The sequence below is a fragment of the Copadichromis virginalis genome, linkage group LG14, assembly GCF_057382275.1.
Source record: "Copadichromis virginalis isolate Kocher_CV1m ecotype Utaka linkage group LG14, C_Virginalis_male_GT1.1, whole genome shotgun sequence".
In the NCBI taxonomy this organism is placed as follows: domain Eukaryota; kingdom Metazoa; phylum Chordata; class Actinopteri; order Cichliformes; family Cichlidae; genus Copadichromis; species Copadichromis virginalis.
In genome coordinates, this window is record NC_140631.1 from 18,950,551 (window position 1) to 18,975,897 (window position 25,347).

At 39.8% G+C, this 25,347-nt stretch overlaps 2 protein-coding genes across 5 annotated transcripts in view; one reads left to right on the forward strand and one right to left on the reverse strand.

The window, feature by feature from the left end:
• The window catches only part of gramd1bb (GRAM domain containing 1Bb), a 112,563-nt gene that overhangs the window by 73,144 nt on the left and 14,072 nt on the right, over window positions 1–25,347 (reverse strand). The gene's annotated exons all lie outside the window — the stretch shown is intronic.
• LOC146693823 (uncharacterized) lies at window positions 19,655–20,524 on the forward strand. The gene has a single exon (XM_085478677.1). The coding sequence runs from the start codon at window positions 19,697–19,699 to the stop codon at window positions 20,522–20,524; it is 828 nt and encodes a 275-aa protein (XP_085334803.1). The 5' UTR covers window positions 19,655–19,696.

Here is a 25,347-nt window from a genome sequence, read left to right on the forward strand (position 1 = left end):
CCGTCTGTAGTGTGCACACTATAATATAAGAGAAAGAGAGAACTTTAAGAAATTAATATAGCCACTACAGTGACCATCAAAATGATGAAAAAATATTGCCGTAAACAGTTTATTTTGCGACACCACGAAACAAACGATAGCGTAAAATGAAACGATTGACGTTTTTATATTGTCATCCGATATATATCGTTATATCGAACAGCCCTAGGAGCATGAGATCTACTTAGTTTACTTTACCGAACTGATTTTATGTGGTACACGCCGCTCAAAAATCTGTCAAAAAATGTTTTAGTACGACTTTGCTAAGCTACGAAGCCGCACCGCTTGATGGATTGTGGGAGCATTACGGCTACCGTAGTCAGGAGCCTCACGGAGTGGTACGTACTGTACTTCAACATAATATTACGGTATTGTGTGTGTATAATCTCTTTTTAAGTTTTGTGGATATTATATGGTTATGCTCAGGATATGTCGGCCAATTTCCACTGGAAATGCCTTTTGGTTAAACTGTCAGCAAAGAATTTGGATTTGCACTGTTAAATTTTTATATAACTTTAATGCACATAAAAAAAACAAACAGCTGCTTCTTTAAGTGAAAATACATTGAATGAGTTTTTTGCACTAATAAAGTTGTGGAATTGTAAAGTATTTTGTCCTACGTCAATTATATCGTTATCACAAATTTTTAAATATATATTGTGATAAATATTTTTGGCCATATTGCCCTGCCCTAGTAGTAAGACCTGCTATGATGACAGTTTAGAGATGGTGGCAAAAACACAGGAGGCACAGCTGGAGGTGACAGAGTTAACATTTTCATTGGTAGTGATCAAGATGGACAGGGTTAGAAATGAGAACATCAGAGGGACAGCTCAGACTGAGAGGTCTGGAAACAATGTGAGGAAAGTGAGGCTGAGATGGTTTGGAGCACAGTAGAAAGGATAGTGGATATATTGGATAATATGTTGCCAGGCAGGAGGAAAAGAGGAAGACCACAGAGACGATTCATGTAGGGAAGGAAGACACGCAGAGAGTTGGGGTGAGAGAGGAGGATGCTGGGGACAGGATGAGATGCATGAGGCACTGTGGCAACCCCTAAAGGCAGTAGCTCAAAGAAGAAGACGAAGAATATTCAGATAAAAGCTGCAAATTCAACATGCTACCAGTAACCCACTGCAGGCTTCCTTGCAATTTGTCATGTAAGATTATATCAAATATTCAGCTTAAAGCCACTTTATTGTTCAAAGATCAGTGCAGAATGGCAGCACTGTTTTGTAGTCGAGTGAAATAAAGGCTTTTAGGAAATTCTTACAGTATGAAAGCTACCCTATTGTTTACTCTTGTTGCACATGTGCACAGTCATGAAGATGAGCTTTTGCAGGAACCCTGTGTAAAAAATTTGCTCACTATTTAAAGTTAAAGGTGCTGCTACTCTTTACTATACATTCACACACATACACACAATGACCTAGAGGCTGAGCATGGAAGTGGGGAAACATCATGAATTAATCATGGCAAGACAACGTGTCTCATTACAATTTCACACATTCTAGCAAACTCGGGTTGTACTCTGACACTGCTCGACTCACACGTGAGCAGGTGATGTCATTTTTAGCATGACTGAGCGCTTAGCTTTGGTTGTTCTGTAGTTAAATGAACAGATTAATAGTTTTCATTATAGTTATGCATGTGAGAAACACTGCTCTCTAGCTGGAGAGCATGTTGACACACCTGTCTAATATAATATTAAAATCCAGAGTGCACAGCAGGAAGGACCCGAATGGTCTAACCATCTTGTGTCTCAGTGCCTTGTGCACTTTGCCATGTGGACATTAGCGGAGTCAACAGATGGGCCTACCACAGAGCGGCTTTGCTGTTACAGCTGAGAAGGCGATCGCAGTTTTCCATCACTGTAATGACTACAGAAGACAGGACAACCATGTGATTGCTTGCCTTTCACGCGTCATTACTGACCATCAAAGTTCAACTCTATTGTTCTCTGCATCTCTATTCTTAGCACTCTGTCCCTGTTAGCACAATGTCAAAGACTGTGGGCAGATTACAGAGGCATGCTAATGCCAATTAACAAACACTCATGAAAATACATGCAACATAAAGTGTTCTGATTAGTCAAATTAATTCTTTACAAGAGCATAAAATATGCAGCATACAGGACTGGGAGATCCATGGTGTTTTGGTAAGTAATACTACGTGTAATAACCATGGTATGGATGGTGGATTACACTTTTAAAGTGGATATTTCAGTGTGGGTGGTAGGAGCATATGGCAATAACAGATTTTCTTTTCTATTTTTTTCAATAACAAGCGTGGGAATCAGGCTCTAAAAGTTTCTCCATATGTGCATCTACAAACTCAAGTTTCAAAATTAAACTACCTACCAGAAAAGTTTTGGAATACTGTTGTGCTCCTCCAACCAAATTACTAGTCATCATGTTAAGTACATATTATGGTGCATTTTAAGGTATTTATGGTCTTTCGACACATTAGAAAAATTAATTTAAAAAGAAAACACGCTGAAAAAAAAAGAAGAAGAAGAAACTGAGTTAAATTTGACTGGTGGAATCATAGCAACAACAACAAAATGTCAAAGACACTGAACAAAAATGGGGAAAAAATATTTTCACATAAAATATTTATCCACTGGCTCTGCCAATGTCTTTCTGCAGGCATGATGTCTTTTCCCTACTAAACAACCTATTGCTCATACCAAACTGTATCTTTGAGCAGCTATATGCCTTTGGGAAACTCAGTAGTGTTGCAGAACTTTATAACACTGGATCTAGTTGGGTGACAGGCAAGTGTTACAGTACATCTTGAGTGGAGCTAATAGGATTAGAAAACAGTTTATGTAATAGAAAATTAACCTCATCTTACCTTTTCCTTTTGCTGCACTAAACTACCGTACAAATCTCAGAAGTGCTCCAGTACAGCACGCTGACTTTAAAGAAGGAACACATTGTACTGCAAACGACATGTTCAGTGGTCTCTCTCGCTCCGTCTCTCTTTATCGGTTCACCAGATTTATTTTAGAAACACGTTAAAAATGAATGCATTTTTTTTTTCAGGAATAAAAAAAAAAAAAGGTACATGTACAAGTGCTAAGCTAAAGGTCTTGTTAAAAGACCACCCTGAGACATGTACAAGCTTTACCATGCAGCTTCCCAAAGTGCATCCTTCTTAATCTGAGCTAGCAAGCAATCCCATGTCCCATATTTTACTTCATGAAAAGGGCTGACTCCTTCTCTTGGAAGACTTGCTGTACTGATCAAAACACCAGCTTTCATCACTTATTTAGATACTGTGCCATCTAAAAATAACCTCGTTAGACTATGGAAACAAGCACAGCTGTTCTGTGGAACTGATTGTGAGTCAAACCTACACTTAAAGGAAATTAAGAGAGATTCAGGTGAACAACCAGACATATTTTATTCTAACCTAGATATGCTGTGACTCACATTTGTAACTAAAATAAAATATACACTCAATGGACCTGCTCTTTTTCCTGTTCGCCTTGCTGGTATTAGGTTTGACTCCCTTTTCCCTTCAGAACTGCCTTAATTCTTCAAGGCATCGATTCAACCAGGACCCGGAAGCTCTCATTAGAGATTTTGGTACATATTGCCATGACAGCATCACACAGATGGCACAGATTTGATGGACTCACATCCATGATGCAAATTTCCCTTGCAAATTGCGATCTGGTGATTGTGGAGGTCGTCTGAGTACAGTGAAGTCATTGTCATGTACAAGAAACCAGTTTGAAATCTGCTGACTTGTTACATGGCATCCTGCTGGAAGAAGCCATCAGAAGATGTGGTTATAAAGCGATAGGTATGGTCAGGTGGCATCTAAACAATAATCAGTTTGTAGTACGGGGCCCATAACAGAAGGAATGGTTCAAAAACATGGATACTTTCATGTGGTCATGCCAAACTTTACTTTTAACTGTACAATTTGAATGTTGCAGCAGAAAGAATTGAGAACCATTAGCTTTAGCGACATTTTTCAAATCTCCTATTGCCCAGGTCACCAACAGACAGGCCACAGTCCAGCTCAAGATCCAGAGGCTATTCTGGAGCAGCGGTGGACTTTTAAGAAAAATATTCTAGCTAACCAATACGCTGTATCTGTTGCAGATGATAGATTATGACTCATTTTCAAAGACCAGTGAAAAGTTTAGGTTTTTATCTTTAATTTTTTTAGAGAGAGATGGGCAGCACGGTGTTTAGCACTGTTGCCACACAGCAAGAAGGTCCTGAGTTCAATTCCACCATCAGGGCGGGGTCTTTCTGTGTGGAGTTTGCATTTTCTCCCCGTGTTTGCGTGGTTTTACTCCGGCTTCCTCCCACCGTCCAAAGACATCTAGTTTGTGGGGATAGGTTAACTGATTAATCCAAATTGCCCATAGGTGTGAATGTGAGAGCAAATGGTTGTCTGTCCCTGTGTGTAAGCCCTGCGACAGACTGGCGACCTGTCCAGGGTGTACCCCGCCTCTCGCCCTATGACAGCTGGGATAGGCAACAGCGCCCCCCGCGACCCTGAAAAGGATAAGCGGAAGCGAATGGATGGATGGATAGTTTTAGATATTCATGTTAAAACATTGCTTCAGATTTCAATTTCAGATTAAAAAAAAACCATGGTGCCAAAGTGGGATGATGGTTCTTTTTTTCAAAAGAATATATCGAAAAGTATTTGATATATGAAGCTAAAAATTTCACAGCGCTCATTATGTTAAAACCTTGTACCATATAATTTTCTGGTGAACCCTGCATCTTATAGTAAAAAATATATAATATGCATTGTTGGAAAACTATTGAACAGAACGTTCTTTCTTTAACTACATGCAGCCACTGATACAACTATTAGGCTTTATGATATGTCACCTAATGATATTTCAGGCTTTTACGTGAGGACATGTTCTCTAAATGGATTGTAATTGAATAGCCATGTTCTATAGTCCAATTTTGGTGAGCCCATGCAACCCATGTAGCCTCTCTTTTCTGTTCTTAGGAGTGGTACCTAGCGTGACCCTCTGCTGGTATAGTCGTCCGTTTCAAAAATTGACATGTTGTAATAATAATAATAATAATAATAATAATGGATTGGATTTATATAGCGCTTTTCAAGGCACCCAAAGCGCTTTACAATGCCACTATTCATTCACACACTGATGGAGGCAAGCTACAGTTGTAGCCACAGCTGCCCTGGGGCAGACTGACAGAGGCGAGGCTGCCATATCGCGCCATCGGCCCCTCTGGCCAACACCAGTAGGCAAGTAGGGTAAAGTGTCTTGCCCACGGACACAACGACCAGGACAGAGAGCCCAGGGATCGAACCAGCGACCTTCCGGTTACAGATGCGATTCCCAACCCCCTGAGCCACGGTCGCCTGTTGTGCATTCAGAGAGGCTCTTGCATACCTTGGTTTTACGTTATTTGGTTGCCTCCCTATCAGCTTAATCCAGTTTGGCCATTCTCCATGTCTTTAAGCATCAACCAGGAATGTGATGATAGCAAATATTTAGTAGTCGGTACCAATAGAATAACATGATTCTCTATACCCCAGAGATTCTATACCTTGGTGGAGTCAGACTGTTTAAAATGTTATTATATTTGGTTGATGGTTTCTGAGTAAGAAATTTCCTAGTTATCTCAAACACAGGTAAATGCTATCATTTACTTCTTCTGGTCAGATACATCACCTTATAATCACGAGCTTTCAAACAAAGTAAGAACACTACAATTTTTTGGGGGGCATTTTGTTGTTCACAAGAAGAAAAACGTTATGTCAGTACCACAGAAGGTCATGCCAAAACCACATGCAGTGTGCAACAGGAAAAGGCAAGTGCAAGAAACTTAGATATTTTCCACAACGGAAACCCCCCATAACCTCTAGCTCAGTCAGTTCAACACCTAACACAATGCACACTTAAAACGCCCTAACCATTAAAACAACATGAAATAAAAAAATGCAGGCCAAACTTTCTTTATGCACATCCATAGGACTATATATAATATACTCCGTGGAAGCTACTTAAATGGCAGGAATGCAGAAAAAAACTCAATGAGGTAAAGAAAACTGTGACTGAGAGTCATTTCCTGTGGAGTAAGAGGCATTTTCCCACGCCTGACAACCACAGACAGTGAAGAGAACTAGGGCTGTCGGAAACCAGTAGACATGAGACGTTGAGATGCATTCAAATTGGCCTCACTAAGAACAAGCTGGGTATAGAACTGTTCAGGGCTGTTAAGCCAGGTTTAAAAAACAAGAATGTGCCTGAAATATATTTGCAAAACAAAGAAAAGAATGATTAGAATCTGATCATGCTTATATGTATCATGTGTTTGTGACAAAGGCTGATCGGATACCTACAGAAAACTCCAACAGAAGACATGAAAGAGGAGTCTGGAGGTTGTCCCTTTGTTCAGCATCACACTAAATGACACTTAGTTTGCATAATCTAGTGACATGTTAATAATCAAACCTTTATTTCTGTACACATTCGCTCTTTTTGTGCATCTGTTGTTTAGGAAAGTAACCTGATTATATGTGAATGTGTCACCTAATGACGCTAATTCATTTGAAGGAATTTTTAAGGCCCTGGATATTCCTGGATATTCCTGGATATTCCACTTCCTGCTGTGACAAAACAAATTTCCCACGTGTGGGACTAATAAAGGTTATCTTATCTTATCTTATATTAATAGCTCAGGTGTTCTCCAACACACACATATTTTGGCATATTTTTTAGGATTAATTTTCATCCCAAGCAAGTCACTGAAACCATTTGATCAGTTAGGAAACAAATAACAATTCTAAACTTGACCAACATTAAAAGGTTTTAAGTGTAAATCAAATCATTAATAAAATTTTAGAATGCAAAGGAAAAAATAAGAACACCACGATGATCTGCTTTAGGTGTAATACTCATTTAGTATACAATGAAGTAGCAAGACTAGGATCCAGTCCTGAGTTGAAAATGACCAATTAAAACAAAGCGAGCACAGAGCAACACCGTGCATCAGAGAGCTGGTAGCTGAAAAGTAGAGCTGGGCGATATAAGATTTTTTCATATCACGATATGTTTTTTTCATTTCAGGCGATAACGATATATATCACGATATAAGCCAAATAACTATATTTGTAAGATTTAAATGTGCCGTTGCTCACAAGTAAAATGTGAAATAATCAGCAGCTTGTTTTTATTTAAATATTTATTTCCCATAATAAGTTCAACAGGGTAGATGTACTTGAGGAACATGAGACTTTTTCAGATAAATAAAGGCAAATATTGCAAACTACACAAAAGGCAGCCGCTAAAGCGTTTAAGTTTCAAAATAGAACAAATGAAACAGACTAAATCGTCAATTCCACTTAGAAACAAAATATTAATTCTAAAAATAAATCTTAGTTTGTTTTACAGAAGAACAGACAAAATTGACTAACTTTTGTCAATATCAAATAAACTGAGAACTAAAAGGAAATTCTCAATCTCTCCTTGTTGTATAGCTTCGCTTTTCAAACAGTTTTAACAGTTACTTTAGTCTGACAAAAGCCGAATGACGAATTAGTGCTTCCAGTCAGAGACTGAGGCTACGTCCACACGTACACGGGTATTTTTGAAAACGGAGATTTTCCGTTTTCGTTTTAAAAAAAAATCCCGTCCACACATAAAGGCAGAAATGAAGGAAAACGCTGCTGTGAACATGCCAAAGCAGCAGGTGGAGCTAGATTCCTAACCGTGCAGAAATGTTGGCCAATCAGAAGTCTAGAAGCCTCGGTGGGAAAAAGTAAACAAAGCTGGGGCATAGAAGCAGAACCGAGTCGTATGTGTGGAGGGACAGTAACTGTGTGTATATGTAAGCATTTAAACACTGCAGAGAGTAGAATTAACAGTAACAGTATTGTAGAAATTCATTTCACCGAAACAATAACGTGGCGCACAGTGTGACGTCAAAGAATGCACACACCTTTGATGCTGTGTTTTCTCCGTTTTTCTAGTCCACACGTAAATGCAAAAACAGAGTTTTCAAAAATCTTCGTTTTCAGTGACCAAAAACGCCGTTTACGTGTGGACGAAAGGTGCAAACGCATAGAAAAATCTGCGTTTTCAAAAATACCCGGGTACGTGTGGACGTAGCGCATGCACCAGTTTATTGTATTTCCAGACTTGCTTTTGGCACAATTTACAGTGCACGCGACTCTGTTTTTTGTCAGACTTGAAATAGCCGAAATACCTTCACACTACAGAACTTCTATGGCTCTTCCGTTCGACAATCTCTCCGGCATTGGAACCATCATCTGTTTTCTCTTCGGTCACGCTCGGTTGATTTTTCTAGTCGGCACACTCATTTCCTCCATTACCCGGGCGGTACGGTGGCTGGCTGCTTCCCAAACAAACACACGTGCGGCTTGGCACTTGTGCTGTACGTAACAAGTCACGTGACGTGACGCTGCGGCTGTGATTGGTTCGGCTCTGCGCTACTTAATTTGGATTGGCTGTTCTTTTTTTTCTTTTTTTTTTTTTTTTTTAAGCGGACAAGAGCGGCGAGGTCTATCGCAATAGTTTAATTTTTCTATCGAGAAAAAGTTATATCGCGATACATATCGTTATATCACCCAGCTCTATTGAAAAGTCGACGATGTACTGCAACCTGTATGAACACAGACTAAAAATGCACAAACTGAGCAAGATTTCAAACTTGTACCAGCAGGAGCGCTACAAGCTGATCACACTGCTGGAAGCAGAAAGGGTTCGGGTATCCACCAAAGGATCAGCTGAAGCAGAGGGGCAGTGAAATTGTAAAGCTCGACGAGGAGAAAGAAAGTCTTTCTGCAAGGCTCAGCAAAATCTTGTGACAGACAAGCCCTGGCTGCCAAAACAGTCCTCTGAGGGAGAGCCAGAGAACAGATGCAGAAGACTGAAATACATTTTAGAAGAAGGCTGTAGAGGAACAAAACTTTTAAAAAGTGCTGTTGGAAAAAAGAAGATGCCAAAGGAAGTAAAGCAAAAAGGGAAGGAGACATGAAAATGGACGCTCATGCTGAACCACCTCTCTACACCCGTTCTCCATCTCCTTCAAATTACCTCTCCAGCCTCCCTTCCTTATACCTGTGTCTTTCCTCTTTCCTTTATCTTCCCTTTGCTCCAATTACCTCCACCCTGACCCCACTCTCCAAAACCACTTTACCTCTACTTTACTCCCTTGATTCCGCAAACCTCCATACATTTTATATATATTACCCTTTTCCTCATATTTCTATATCCAACCTCAGAATGGTGGCTCAGTGATTAGTATGCACCTCTTCCACCTTCCATTGCAACCTATGCAGCCAGGTTCTTCTGAAAATCATTAGAGTTACTATAATTATCAACATAAATTATATAGTATAATTATTAAAGCAAACCAATCATACTTCTGCATCTATCTACAAATTTAAGTAAACAGAATAGAGTCCAACTGCACTAGATTGTGGCTGTTTATTAAGATTTAAGATGGTCAAAGGAGCTTGCAAAGAAAAGCGTCTGGACTTCTTTAAGTTGCTTGAAGACGTTTCACCTCTCATCCGAGAAACTTCTTCAGTTCTATGGTCAAATGGTGGAGAGTCCCAGATATAAACCTAGTGGGAGTGACCCCCCACCGAGGGACAAAAGGACCCCCTGATGATCCTCTAATAGCCTGAGCCAAGGTGTGAAACTGGGTGTGGGTCCCAATCAGCCAGAGTTTCGGGTGAGTTCATTGTGAAACCTGGCTCCACATTATCATGCGAATTCCTGAGGTCAGATGGCCCAGGATGTGAGTGGGCGTTAAGGCGTCTGGGAAGGGATCTCAAAACTGGATTATAGATGGCAGAGAGTTGGTGTCGTAAACCACCGCCTCTGTTCAAAGATGTTCGCTCACAGTGGACATAGATGGCTTCTTTCACTCCTCTTTCAAACCATCTGTCCTCTCTGTCCAAAATATGAACGTTGGCATCCTCGAAAGAGTGTCCTTTATCCTTAAGATGCAGATGGACTGCTGAGTCTTGTCCTGTGGAGGTGGCTCTTCTGTGTTGTGCCATGCGCTTGTGAAGTGGCTGTTTGGTCTCTCCAATGTAGAGGTCTGAGCATTCCTCGCTGCACTGTACAGCATACACCACATTGTTAAGTTTGTGTTTTGGCGTTTTGTCTTTCGGGTGAACCAGTTTCTGTCTGAGCGTGTTGCTGGGTCTGAAATACACTGGGATGTCATGCTTGGAGAAAACTCTCCTGAGTTTCTCTGATACACCGGCTACATAGGGGATGACTCTGTGGGGGGTCACTCCCACTAGGTTTATATCTGGGACTCTCCACCATTTGACCTTAGAACTGAAGAAGTTTCTCGGATGAGAGGTGAAACGTCTTCAAGCAACTTAAAGAAGTCCAGACGCTTTTCTTTGCAAGCTCCTTTGACTACGATGACCTGGATGACTGAGAACCTTCACAGACAAGATTTAAGATGATTCAAAGGTCTGAAGCACATTTGTAAAGGTTTATAAAGAAAAATTAAGTGCTTAACGTCACTGACAGAACTGAAAAGTGCTGTGGAGTTTAATTTACGAACTCTGACAAACCACAGTGAAAAACAAAGTTCATTGCCTCCATCAGGTAGAAATTATTTCTGCAGAAAAATGCTCCCCATCAGTGTTATATGAATTAACATTACTGCTGTGAATGTTTAAGGTGAGGTTCAGTTTAAATGCCTTATATTCTGTTGACCATACAGTAATGCATCATACTCTATAAAATGACATGTTTGTAGTGTGGCTGTTGTGGCTGACCACATCTCTCAAAACAGCTTTTAATGCACCGAGAAAAACAGGACTACACATTTTAAAAAAAAGGCTATTGAAAGTGTCTCCATAGGTGCAGCGGTTTATGTTTGCCTACCAAACCAAACATGTAGAGATACCTGCAATGGTGACCTCTTGTGATTTAGAGAGCAGCCAAAACTAGCTCATCTACAGGTGGTTCAAAAAATGAAATGATGTGTCTGGTTGAGTTTAGTACATTCAATCAATTGTGCCTGCTTCATTAAACCAGAAATCAACCTTGCCTGTCCATAAGCCAGGCTTTCCTTTACAATGTGTTAAGGCCCGAAAAGTTGATTATGTTCATCTGGATGTAGAATTTTCAGGCCATGTCCACTTTAATACGTTTTCATTTGAAAACGCATCTTTTTCTCTCCGTTTTGGCCTTCCGTCCACACTGAGACAGCGTTTTCGGGCAAGGAAAACGTAGCGTTTTGAAAACGCTCTCCAAAGTGGTTACATTTGAAAACACCGTTTTTGCATCGAAGTGTGGACAGCGAACCTGGAGCCTTTTCGAAAACGATGACACATTTTAGTCATGTGATGCAGTCACGTGCCCTCCGCTATCTTAGCAGTAAGATAGCGGAGGGCATTATACAGCAACAGCCCTATTAAAGATTTGATATCAGTCTGTACATGCTCCAGATAGCTTTTCTTCAAATTCTTTAACTCACTCGCTTTTGCAACTTTGTGCTTTTGTGTTACTCGCAGCAACAACTCCACCTCATTGTTAATCCCTTTAAAAACACTCTGTTTTTCCGCAACATTTTGCCGCAATGTTGCAAAGAGCCAGAAAGTAAATAAGCAGCAGACAGAAATGAGGCAGGTCAAATCGTCTTGCGTTTCACGCATGCGCAGTACTGGAACATAAGCATTTTCAGACGTTTCAATGTGGGCGCACAACTCTGTGTAAATGACTGAAAACGATAGTGTGGACGTGGAGCGTTTGCAGACGAAAACTCCGTTTTCAAATTTATCCGGGCTAGTGTGGACGTAGCCTTAGTGGGAGAAACTTTTCATCACTCATTCAAGTGACTTCTTCAGTCTCAGTAATGTGTTAAGGGTTCTCAAGATTACACTCAGTTGATAACCTCAATCAGCCACCTCAATGCAACCATTGAGCTGACACCTTACTCATGCAACCTTAATGGTTCACATGCTGGCACAATGGGACGATGTGTCACAAAGGATTCACATCTTCGTTCGGGAATAACCCACATCTTGTTTCACACCTTGGCTCATGGGACAACAGATGCTGAACAGTGGGTTAATGACCCACAGATCACCACCAAGAGGACAACCCCACTAGGGTTAAATACCTCTGACTCTCCATTAGGCAGTTTTGGAATTACAAAAAAGCCCCTTGGAGTACACACACACACACACAAGGTGCAGTGAAAGCAGAGGTAGAGACAGTCCCATCAAAGACCTGAGGTTTATCCAGACGATCAAAAACAACAAGATGTTCAAAGAAGGTGAAAACACATTCATCTACGAAAACGAAAGAAACCATAGATTCCAATGGATTCATATCAAGCTAGTTTCCAGCGATAGCCAAGCGAGGCCACAAGATGGAAGTAATATACAAGATGGAACCAAACAATGAATTAGACGAAGGCTGTTTGAGATCTAAGAAGAGAGATCACTTTCACTTTGGTATGTTTTAACTGATGTCTATTTGCTTGACTTGCTTGCCCTCAGAGAACACCAGTGATTCAAGGTAGAGACAGCTACTAAGCATATCACTTACAGGCATTTAGCAGTATTACAGCAACAATTTACAGCCAAATGATAACTAACTTAGTTCAGTAAGTTCCCTAAAACAAAGTCTGTCATGTCGCTCTTCCTGCAGTCTTTATTTCTGCTGCTTCCTTGCCTAAACCACACAGTAGTATCATAAACCCATCTTACGCAGATTATTTCCTGCTGTGCGCTAAACATAAGAAAGGACAGCTGTGGATAGCAACATGACTCTCCCAAAGCTGACCAAAATTCACGTTTTGAATGACAAAGGAACAAAATCCATTACAGTCTGTCTGAGGTAATTTTGAGAAAATTGTAACAGTTTCTAAAAAAACTAAATGTTTTAGCGGTTTTACTTCACAAGTGCTATATATGCAGTGTACTACAAATAAGTAGGTTTTTGGAAGGATACCAATTTTTGTGCTACACTTTGATACCTGACTCCCACAGCTAGGAGCTGAAGGTTTAAAGTGACCAGAAACAATCGTTTTTGTTAGAGTTTGTTTAAGAAATCAGTCTGAACTGTTCCTTTGGGAGACTTAGTTTTACAGATTTTATCCAACACACACACACACACACACACACACACACACACACACACACACACACACTCTGAGTGAAAAATATTCTGCTGTGCACACTGAGCTTTAGGCCCCCTGAAGACTTTTTTTAAACACATGCTGTGGTGATGCGCACATGCGGCACAGCAGACATGTCCTCTCAAACAGCTGGACAATCATGGTCACATTATAAAACATACCAAATAAGGATCTATATCCTTTAAGTCACCACCACATGATATTCAATGCTCACATAAGAATTGTTTTCCTCTCAAAGACCTCAGTGTAGCACCAACCACTCACTGTTGTAATATTAATGTTATATGCAACTTCTACGTGAACACTGGACTTCACACGATCCCTCTCAAAGGGTAGCCGCAGATCACCAAAAGAATGAAGAAACAGTATTAATTACTTCACTCGGACCAACTTACTTTATATAAAATAAATGACTAACACCATAGCACTCCGTGGCAAATGATTGTAACCAAAATAAGCACACAAACTACATTTCCAGCTACTGGCTAAAATGCTTTAGTTTAAAAAAAAAGAAAGAAAAAAAAGATCGCAAGGACACAAAAAGGTGAACTAGGAAGACACCCGGTCTTTACTGAACCTTACAAAATCCAACTTTGGACAGCTCTAGAAAAGATTATGTGGTCAGTGAAAAAGGTGAAAGAACAAATAGGGTAGTCTGTCCTTACTGATGAGCAAATCAGTGAGAACTGAAAAATGGAAATGAAGGGAGAGTGTACAAAGCTTTGTTATAGCTTCTTGTTTCCTATACACATATAAATAAGGTCAGTTAAGTGATTTGTGGGTTTAATGCACGCGTAAAGACATTGCTGTAAGCACACAGTAAGACCAAGGTGAGAGTTGAGGTTTATAATTGAAGTGTGAGGCGAACTTAATAACAAGGCAATCTCTTTATGAAACACGATAAAAATGGCTAAAAACGTAAGAATGGTCATATTTTACTTCTATACATCTGGCAACAAAAAGTTAACAATTTGGATGGCAAGATGGAGTCTGAGATGATGCGAGCCGGGGATCGAACCCGCATCCCTGCTCTGTGGCTATAACTAATATTATTACAGTTAAAAAGTACTGGGTGGCCTATTTCTCTTCACTGGATTCGTTGGATGCGACAACATCCAGTTTTATAACTTTCTCACAAACAGCCTCTGTCTCCGAGAGCGAGTGGCAAACTGGACAGGAACAGCAAGTGTATTATTGTGATGATCATGATTAGACTCGTTGTCTTCTCACAGCCATGTGGGAAATATAGTCTGCATTCATTCCGAATTACGGCGCGTCGTCCCTGCGGGGTAATCAGCGATCTGTTTACTCGGTTTATTCAATAAAAACTCGACAGAAGTTGTAAATTATTGACGCGCGTTGTTTCTTATTCCGCTTGTTAGACCTCTCAATGATCCTCGAAGCAGGTAACGATACAGCCAACCTCGACAATCCACCGACAACAGAAAGTGTGACATGTTTCATCAAGGTCTGACTTTACCTTTTGTGATTCTCCGTCGCCGACTTCCACAAACTTATCCGTGCACTCGGCTGTCAGACACACACGCAGCCAGGCTGAGAGGATAACTTCACAGACGATCCTCCATGCTTACAGGTAAAACAAATCCGGTGACGTCTCCTGCTTTGCTGGCACAGCCGAACAACAAACTCAAATCAATGCATCTCGGAGGCGGAGATCCGTTACTTCACGGATGAGAGCCGCAGAGAGCACACCACTGAGCGGTGACCTATCAGTGTCTGGCCAAACACCATCAATGACCTCCCTCCTTTTAACCTCTTAGTGGCAATCTACGTTTCTCCGTCTACATCTGCATGCTTCTATGTAACGTTATTTTGGGCTGTAACGTTCATGCATATGGAGAATATTCAGGAGATCCTCTAAATAACCGAAGCAGGTTATTATTTCTGTTATTCAGTCAGGACAAATTGTTTCATCTGCAATGTGCACATGTAAAACTACTGAAAACAGCTGTAGCCCAGCAAAGTTTTAGTCTTTTATTAATTTAGAGGTTTTAATTGGCTTATGAGACACAACAATGCTGAAAAAATAATGCAAATGTGGCTCCATCGTCTTTAATATGACACACACAGATCATCACTGGCACAAACGACCAGTTTTTGGTTGTCACATAACTTTAAAACAATTAACATGTTTTATTAAGTAGTATTTATATCCTACCTAAAAGTTCTAACCTTTGTTGTGTCATCACAGGCCATTCATCCTATAAAGTAATCCAACAGGTATCCTGTTGCTCAAAAGGCATTCAGAGGCAGAACATCGAGCAACATCCAAAGTCCATGTTCGCTTTACCTGTTCATTTTCACGTGAAACAGAAGCACAATAGAAGAAGATTACAGTCAACTCGTTATGTCTCGTATCATGAGGTCTGACCTTCTCTGCCTCCTTGGGAACAAAAGATTAAAGGTTACGGACAAACAATGTGGGCAGTCCGTCTGCCAGCGTCTGCTCAAACGGTGTGTGTTTACTGTATGCATTTGTGCGTTTCCACACATTCCACAGAAAGAGTGTGACGTTTTTTCTGTGGCCTCGTGCATGCAAAAGACTATTTGTTTCTGTCTGGCAGAAACAATTTGCTTCTTGGATTCTGTGGACAGCCGAAACAATGTTTCTATTGATTAGAGAGTGACAGAGGAAGAAAGAGAGAGAGAAAAAGACAGGCAGTTCAACAGATGAGACAGAGACAAATCTACTGTAACTATCTGATTACAGTCGACACCATTCACTGTCAAAAGGGCAAAAAGCTTCTGGGAAAGCTGACTGGAAACACTCAGATCTGTCAGTTTGCTAAGTGGGCTGCAAATGGCCTTTCTATCACGGTGATACTGTGTACAGATTTATAATATATTTGCACTAATATTTTTGTATTTCCCAAAGACTTATTCAAATTTCTGTAGATTCTACCTTTTTGTTTTTTAATTTAATCATTTGTCTGCAATTTCTTTCCATGGAAAAACACAGATCTTTTAATCCCATCTTGCCTAGAAAAATAAGGGGAGTAAAATCAGCCATGTGTGATGTTATGTATGCAACATCTACTTGCATGAAGCTCAGTCTAATGCCTCGAGCCAGAGAAGTATGGCAGGAAATTAGTCTCACAGGTGAAAATCACCTAATGAAATTAAGACAGCAAAGTAAATCAAATACTTGACTTAAGGGGGATTTATTAGGGCAGGGATAGCTCAGTAGGTAGAGTGGTGGCCCCTGATCGCAAGGTCGGGGGTTCGGTTCCCCTGAACAGCCACCCTGAGGTACCCCTAAGCAAGGTACCGTCTCTACACACTGCTCCCCGGGCGCCCAATGGCTGCCCACTGCTTCAATGAGTGAATGGGTTAAATGCAGAGAGGAATTTCCCCACAGGGATCAATAAAGTACACTTACTTTCTTTCTTAACTGCAGCAAATTTACACTAAACTGGAAAAAAATTGAATGTTTATTGAAGCGTCCGACAATAAAAACAAACAAACTAGATATTAATTTGCATATATGAATTTTAATTTGTATCATATCTGCTACATCTGGCATTTTCACTGGAAAAAAATCAATCACACTGATGATGTTGAAGTTTAATAAACTCACAAAAACAGTTTGTATCAAATATGATACAATAGGCATTAACGGGTTAAAAGAGGGCATTACATTTAGTCCACTGTGCATTGCAGTCACTTACTTAGACACACTGTTTGTGTCTAAGTGACTGAATCCATGATAGAAAGGTGCACTACTGTGTTTGTTAGGTTGAGGCCTAAAATAGCTACAGTTTGATAAGACTCCAATTACACTGTGAAAGTGTGCTGCTACATTCAGGCAGAGCTCGGTAGGAAATCACTGTCGGTGCTGTTGTACTGTGCAATCACTGAGATTAATTCATGTCGCACACTCTGACCGCCATTCATTCATACATAAAATTCTGCCTTAGTTATCCATTAATACACCTGTACTGAGTGGCTGCGGTGCCTTTTGCATACAAATACTGGACAAATAAGTCCATTTTAGTGTAAAAATAATTCCTGAATTAATTTACAAATTTACAATTTTATCTGATTAGCCGTCTGTGTTTTGTAATAGATGCATTACACGACACTTTCAAAATCTCCCCAAATTATACACATTATCCATACTATCCATAGTATTATCCATATGATGTAGAGTGCACTACTCCCTTCTCACAATTATGAATTATGAATGCAAAGTGTCACAGACTGTTGCTACATATAGTGATACCGATCATGATTTTATTCCCATTTTAGAGGAAAAGGATGGTCGAGGGAGCTGTAGCACCTGCCTCACTGATGTATCGCAAGGTATGGCTTCAAAACTTTAACACTGTTATTTTGTCTTCTGTCCATGTATGTGCTAATGAGTCTATTCAAGATGGCCTGATGACTTTGACATACCCTTTAATGTCACAACTCACTGCTTTGCTGGGTAGAAATTTGTCACTTCCTTTCAACTTTATCTCTTCATCTCTTCTCCTCTTGCTATACCCGCTTATCTGATTAATGTTTTATCATTTTTGTTGCCTTGGATGTCAGCTAGTTTAACTAAATTTCTAGTGTGGTGAGCAGTGTGATTTTATATATACATTAGATGTAGTAAATTAATGTGTATAATGATACTGGACCACCATGCGGCACTGGATAATTCTGTTTGTTTATGTGTGAAAAGAAAGAATGCAAAAGAAAAACCCTGAGCAGGAGAAAGTAAGAAAAACTCTGGCACAGTGGTATTAAGTCTGCAGACCTTACAATCATGGTATAGTAAGTACACTGTAAAACAACTAGCAATTGTTGATCTCAGTAAACATTTTCAGATTTATTCAGAAATAAAAACATCATCTTATAGTTGAACTAATAGGTTTTTTCAAAGCTGTATAGCAACGATTTCTGAGTTACACAGAAGACTACTACAAAAGCAGACTGCCAAAGCCACAGATAACACTTCAATTGTTGGGGCACAGTTCAAACAAAAAAACAAAAGGTTTTAATGACAGGCCTGATCATTGGTTCATGGTTGCATCATGAATTGCATGATACGATGATCGCATCATCTTATGAATAATCTGTAAAGATCATAACATTCATTTTACTCAATAACAGCTCCAGGTATGCATCTAGTTAAGAGAAGATGAACTGTGACGTGATGTTGCAATCATTTCAGCAAGCTAACAGCCGCTGTGAACTGACAAGTTCAATCTTTAAAACTTTAGGCTTTTAAGTGACACTTTAAGTGACAATTACATATATTTTAATCAAATTTCAAAATAGGAAATTTAGTAGGAGTTGAAATATACTCAAAATTTCATTCAACAGTATAATATAACACACCTATGTTTAAATAGCATTCCTTAAACGCAACTATAGCAACATGAATAACCTAGTTTTGCCCAGGTAAAGTGATAGAGCTTTCATTATACAGTGGTTAATTATAAGTGCTTTTCTACTCTACTTGAGCTCTCAGAGTGCTTTGTACAACTTGTCTCATTCACCTGTCACACACATTGATACAAGCACATTATTTCCATACATGCTCTCCATCAAGCATTCACAAACACATTCAAACTCTGATGGATGCACTGGGGAGCAACTTGATGTTCAGTATCTTGCTTGAAGATACTTTGACATGAAGACTGGAACAGCAGCCAGGAACTGAACCATCATCATCAGCTATTTTTGAGTTTTCTGGGCTCCCCTTTTTTCATGCAGTATACAGTATGCTCTAGAATGATATCTTTCACTCACTATTTGGCAGATTCAGAAGAATGTTATTTTTTCCTCCCGCCCCCTCAAAAAAAAAAAGAAAACAAAAAACAGCTGATTCATGAAAAGACTCCCCTGCATTTGTTTGTACAAGATATGAGGTAATGAACATACAGAACAAGTGTGGGGTAGAGACAATTTGGCTTAGTTTCCATGGCAACAATGGGAAGATGAATGACTGATCACTGCTATAATTAATAACGTTAACATCAGATTATTAAAGTTTGCTCACTAATTTGATTTCCTTGACAAATAGTTTTAAATTATCTGTATTTCAATAAATAACTTTAGCAGGATGTTTTTGCTGACGACATCCTTAATGCACTGTTTACTTCTTCATGTCAGAGGAGGTTTTGCTTTCCCTCTTGAGTACAAGTACATACGCACGCAAAACTACAAAACTACACATACGCACAAATGAATGATAATCAAATTCCAGAAAGTAATTATGACTGGTATGATTTTGCAGTCAGGAAATCATATGCTTGCTGCCACTTCAGAGTGTGTGTGAATTACACCCAGAGCTTCTAAAGATGAACGTGAAAATCTGCCAAACCTTGCATACCTCTTTAATGTCAGTCTGTGGTTTAAGGTTTATCAATAATCCATGTCATTCATATCTATGGACATTCATTTGCAAATAAAGACAGATAACTGAAAATTTGTGGACCTGTGCTGGGGTCCACCAAGGGTCAGCTCTGTCACCCCTCCTCTTCATTCTATGTATGGATACCATCACGGCCAACCTCCAGTTACCTCATCCATGGTCTCTCCTCTTTGCCGATGATATTTTCCTTGCCAGCAAAGACAGAGAAGAGACCCAAACGACGACGCAACTCTGGAAGACCCGGCTCGATGAATATGGCATGCGGCTTAATACGAAAAAGACCGAATACCTGGAAGGAGGCCCCCAAACTGATGGCACCATCATAATTGACCACGAAGAGTTGAAGAAGACAGAAGAGTTCCGCTACTTGGGCTCAGTCATCAGCTACGATAGAAATATAACCTCCGATGTCCGAGCACGAATAAATGCAGCCTGGTTAAAATGGCGACAGGTCACTGGTGTCCTTTGCGACAGAAGAATGCCAGATCGACTCAAGGGAAAAATCTACAAAGCGGTGGTCCGCCCAGTAGCCCTGTATGGTTCTGCATGTTGGCCTGCATTGACCACACATGAACAGGCCCTAAACACCATGGAGATGCGCATGCTCCGATGGAGCCTGGAAATTACAAGACGGGACCGTGTTACAAACAAAGACATACGGAAACGACTAGGTGTAGCCCCAATTAAGGAAAAGATGCTCCAGTCCCGCCTGAGATGGTATGGACACGTGATTCGAAGCGATGAGAACTCTGTAGCAAAAATGGCAATGATGATTGACCCAGAAGGATGCTGGCCTCGAGGCAGACCGAAGAAACGGTGGATGGACAAAATAAAGAAGGACATTAAGACTATCAACGCATCACCTGAGGACGCCTTGGACAGAACCAAATGGAGAAACCTTTGCCGAAGAGCGGACCCTGCACCAGCGGGAACAACGCCAGGATAAAGAAGAAAACAAGTGCAAAAGAATCATCTTTCAATTTTTAGGTTTTACACATCAGGATGCACACACACAAAAACAGTCTGCTCCAACAACACATGATATATTACACCACAATATTTTTATTTAACAACAATTCATCTAAAATGCAACCCAAACAGCTTGCCATGAACTTTCTGACAAAAAGTCTAAATGCAGTGTTTCCATAATTTGCATCTCGTCACTAAGTCTTTATGGAGCACGAGTGAATATGTGAGTTTCTAACGCACACAAATTGCTTCAACTAATCAAACTCATCCGACCGGGCAAACTCTAATTTCAAACATCCTGTTGTGGTGTCACAACATTGCCAAAGAAAAGAGATAAGTATTGCCTAAAAAAAACCAGATCCTCATCTCTTTCTGTTTTTTCATTTCCTTACACAGCACATTGCAGACCATAAATCCACAAGATTACAGCAAAACGTCATTTGGATGTTATGGCATGCCACGGTTATATATGAACAAGCTGTGACTCTCTGGGTAACAGAATAAATTAGATTACTAAGTTTTTTTTTTGGTTTGGTTTTCCTGACAGAGCCAGTGTGTCTTCATGCTGGTTTCACTGTGCCTCTATAACAGTAGACTTTAGCATACTGGACTTTAAATCAGTAGAAATCAGTAAAGTACGACAACACAATGAAGCACCTCAGAGAGCGACGCTGCTTATTGTTCTGTGGTGCTGACACTCGATTGGCTTTTTCAAATTTCAGCTCTTCAGTCGCTTTGGAAGAGCTTTTGGCAGATTGGCTCCAGTTCTTTTCATCGACTGAATATGCTAAAACCTTTTTGATTTTTTTTTTTTTTGGATTTTTAGTGACAGAATGTTCGGCTGAGCTGTTGCTTCTACAACACTCTAAAAATATTCATCGATAGGAGCGCAGATCTCACATGTGAATGCTCAATATGTCCCTTTGGCTGTGTAGTTGTGCATTTTGTGGTTTTAGAGCAAAATGCAGAATTTATATGTAGACTCTATTTAAAAATTAGTTGTAAATGTAGCAGTGTTTACCTTTGCCTTTAACAATAATGCTGAAGACACTCATTCTGAGAAATCTTTGAACCTAATGCATTTTAGATGGGAAAGAATCAAAGAACAACTCACTGAATAAAACCGTTCATAGTGAGAGCTGCAGAGAGGATCATTGGTGTCTCTCTCCCCTCCCTCTAGGACATTTACAGCACCCGTCTCACTAAAAAAGCCCTTTGCATAGCGGCTGATCCCACGCACCCAATGCAAAGCTTCTTCAAGCTGCTGCCGTCGGGGAGGAGACTGCGGAGTCTCCAGGCCAGGACCAGCAGGCTGAAGGACAGCTTCATCCATCAGGCTGTCAGGAAGCTTAACTCCCTCCCGATTCTGCCCCCTCTCCCCTCTCTCCTCCACGGTCTCACTGAACTCTGTCACACACACACAAACACACACACTCTCTGACTCACTCACTGGCCTGCACCAGTTACCAGTCACTTTGTGGAGCATTGGACTGCCATTACCTCATAAGACTTTGTTGTTACACTTTCTCTTACCGTACATTACTAAATCTCCATCTGCACTATTTGCCTATTTGCACTACTCTGCCTGGTTTACACTAAATGTCACTTACCCATTATATTGTATATTGTATAGCTTTCTTGTTATATGTAAAATTGTATTTATTTAAATTTTTACTTTTTAATTATTTTACTTGCATTTTTAATCACTTTTATATTTAAATATATTTAAATGTTCATTTGCTATTTATCTAGGGATTGAGAGTAACGCAATTTCTATTCTCTGTATGTCCTGTACATGTGGCAGAATCGACAAATAAAGTTGACTTTGACTTTGACTATAAAGTCAGCTGGTAGGCAGAAGTTAGAGCTATTTCTGTTATCAGACAGATTGACTGTCTGATATATATGTATGTATATATATATATATATATATATATATATATACATACATATATATACACATACATATATATACATATATATACATATATATACACACATATATATATATATATATATATATATGTATATATATATATATGTGTGTGTATATGTGTGTGTATATATATATATATATATATATATATATATATATATATATATATACACACACATATACACACACACATATATATATATACATATATATATATATATATATATATATATATATATGTGTGTGTATATGTGTGTGTATATATATATATATATATATATATATATATATATATATTTATTTATTAGGGGTGCAACGATATTCGTATCGATATTGAACCGTTCGATACAGTGCTTTCGGTTCGGTACGCATATGTATCGAACAATACAAAATTTGTAATTTATCTTATCAACTTTCCTTCTGACGATGCTGTCTGTGTTGAGCGCTCAGTGAATCTGCATTTGACTACTCCGCCTAGGGTCGACAGTGCAGCCTAGGCGGAGTAGTCGAACGCAGATCCACTGAGCGCTCAACACAGACAGCATCGTCAGAAGGAAGAGCGCAGGGCAAGCTAGCGAGACAGAAGTTAAGCTCTCCTTACAACATGGACCTCCCCCACCCTCATTCAGATCTGGCGTTTGGAATTATTTTGGTTTTCATGTGACGTATGACCCTGAAGGTAAGTGAGTCATGGACTAAAGTAAAACAGTATGTTGGATGTGCCATGCAATGTTCAATTACATGGGTGGGAACTAGTGTGTTAGCGCAGTTAGCTCGTTAACGTGTTGGCCGTCTAGCCCCATGCACGGGGCGATCGGCGGTAGCTCGTTAACGGAGATTTGCCGTGTTGTGGCGTTAAGGTCATTTCAACGAGATTAACCTGAAAGCACTAGTGGGAACACAACGAATATGACTGCACATTTACGCCGACATCATCCTAGTGCAAAGACAAGTGGAAGCAGAAAAAAAACAAGCAAGCATGCTACTAACTTTAGCCGAGTCATTTAGACAGCTGTTTAATATGTTGCTGAGAATATAGCCCAGAAGAAGCGGATAGTATAGCTTTTATTTTGGAAAGAGACATTTCTCTGTAATAAACTCTCTTTTCCAAAGATGAGTGATTCCTCAATCAGATACAGGGCTTGCAATATCGCTAGCCCGACGTCCGGAGCTAGCGATTTTTTCAGTCGGGGTACCAAAATCTATCTCTTCCCTGCCCGTCGGGCTATTGTAGGAAGGAAAAATATATGTCAATGCTTTTGCATTCTTTCGGAAATGTAGCTGGGTAATTATGTCATTGGCATCGGTGAGCCACTGTCAATATGTGACATATTGAAGTCGCGTTTGAATTTGCGCTTGTTTTTTTGCTTTCACTTTGCAATCGCGGAACTGTGTATAGAGAGCGACAGCACTGATCTGTGAGTGATGATAATTTGCGCACCAATTCCTCTGACATCGTCTTATTAATCGTTAGCTTACTATGCAAACATGACAAGTGAAATCTCCCGCAGCTTAAACATGTGAGAGGTTGATCGCGCAGAGAATCGCTGAGCTTATGTGAGTGCGTGTGTAAAAGCAGCAGGATTTATATTTGACTACGATGACCTGGATGACTGAGAACCTTCACAGACAGATATATATTTTAGTTCTGCTGAGCCAAATAAGACAGGTCAGGGTGAAGAAGTGACAGCCAAAGAAAAGCTTACCACAAAACGGAGAAGTTATGACAAATCAGACTATAAGGCAAAAAGAAAGTGCAGCTTTATGGTTTCATGGACAAAAGAATTTCTGTGGCTGCAATATGATGAGCTAAATAACCAGGGCTGCACATAAGTGGTCCGCAGGTGCGCATTCGCTGTCAAAATAAAAAACACGCACAAGGGTTAGGGTTAAATTTAAAAACTGTACTTTTGAGTTAAAATATATATTTATAATTTTAATAAATGACAAATTAAAAAGGCATGAACATTTTTTTGTATCGAAAAAATATCGAACCGTGACACCAAAGTATCGAACCGAACCGAACCGTGAATTTTGTGTATCGTTGCACCCCTAATATATATATATATATATATTTGGATTTAATAATCCAAAGATCAGTCGGTCTGACACATTGAATAACGGACAAATAGATGGTGTTATTGCACTACCAATCTCTATGTTGCTTTAGACTTGCCCATCAATGTTGCGGATATATTTAAGAACATGACAGATATGAAAATGTCATCACTGCAGCATTAACATTTTGTAGTAGGTTTGAGAGGAGGAAACTGGACTCCTCAGTCCAGTAGATATGCAAAAAAAGCTCCTCAGATGAGAAGCGAAACATCTTCAAGGAACTAAAGAAGTCTAGTTTCCTTCACTCAAACTACTAGGATCACCATGAATTGGATGACTGAAACCCTTCACCAGCTATTAAGGAAACATTAAGTAACTTTTTGTATCATGTTGTGTATCGCTGCTGGACGTCCCCCACTTATTCCAAAAGAACTTATCCAGCGAAAAAACTAAAGCTATGAAGTATATCAGAGAACAGCATTTACTTCAAATTGCTTAAAATTTAGGATCTCAGTCTTCAAATTCGTAGCTTCAGATTTTATGTGAAAACAGCCTTTTTGTGTCCATGTCTTAAAATATGTGGAATAAAAGTAAGCTTACTCTAGTTCCTTATGTCTATAGGAGGATGCTGATGATGTCTGTGTTGAGGCTTTGGCTGAGGAGGTGATGAAGATTTACGTGCTGGAGAACCAAGATGGGTCACTCAAACCTTGTGATGTAGGGATCGTTATTGAGGGCATAACTGTTCTCGGTAATCTCGGGATCTCAGCAGAGCCTGTTGCTATCTGTTGGGACTAGTCTATGCT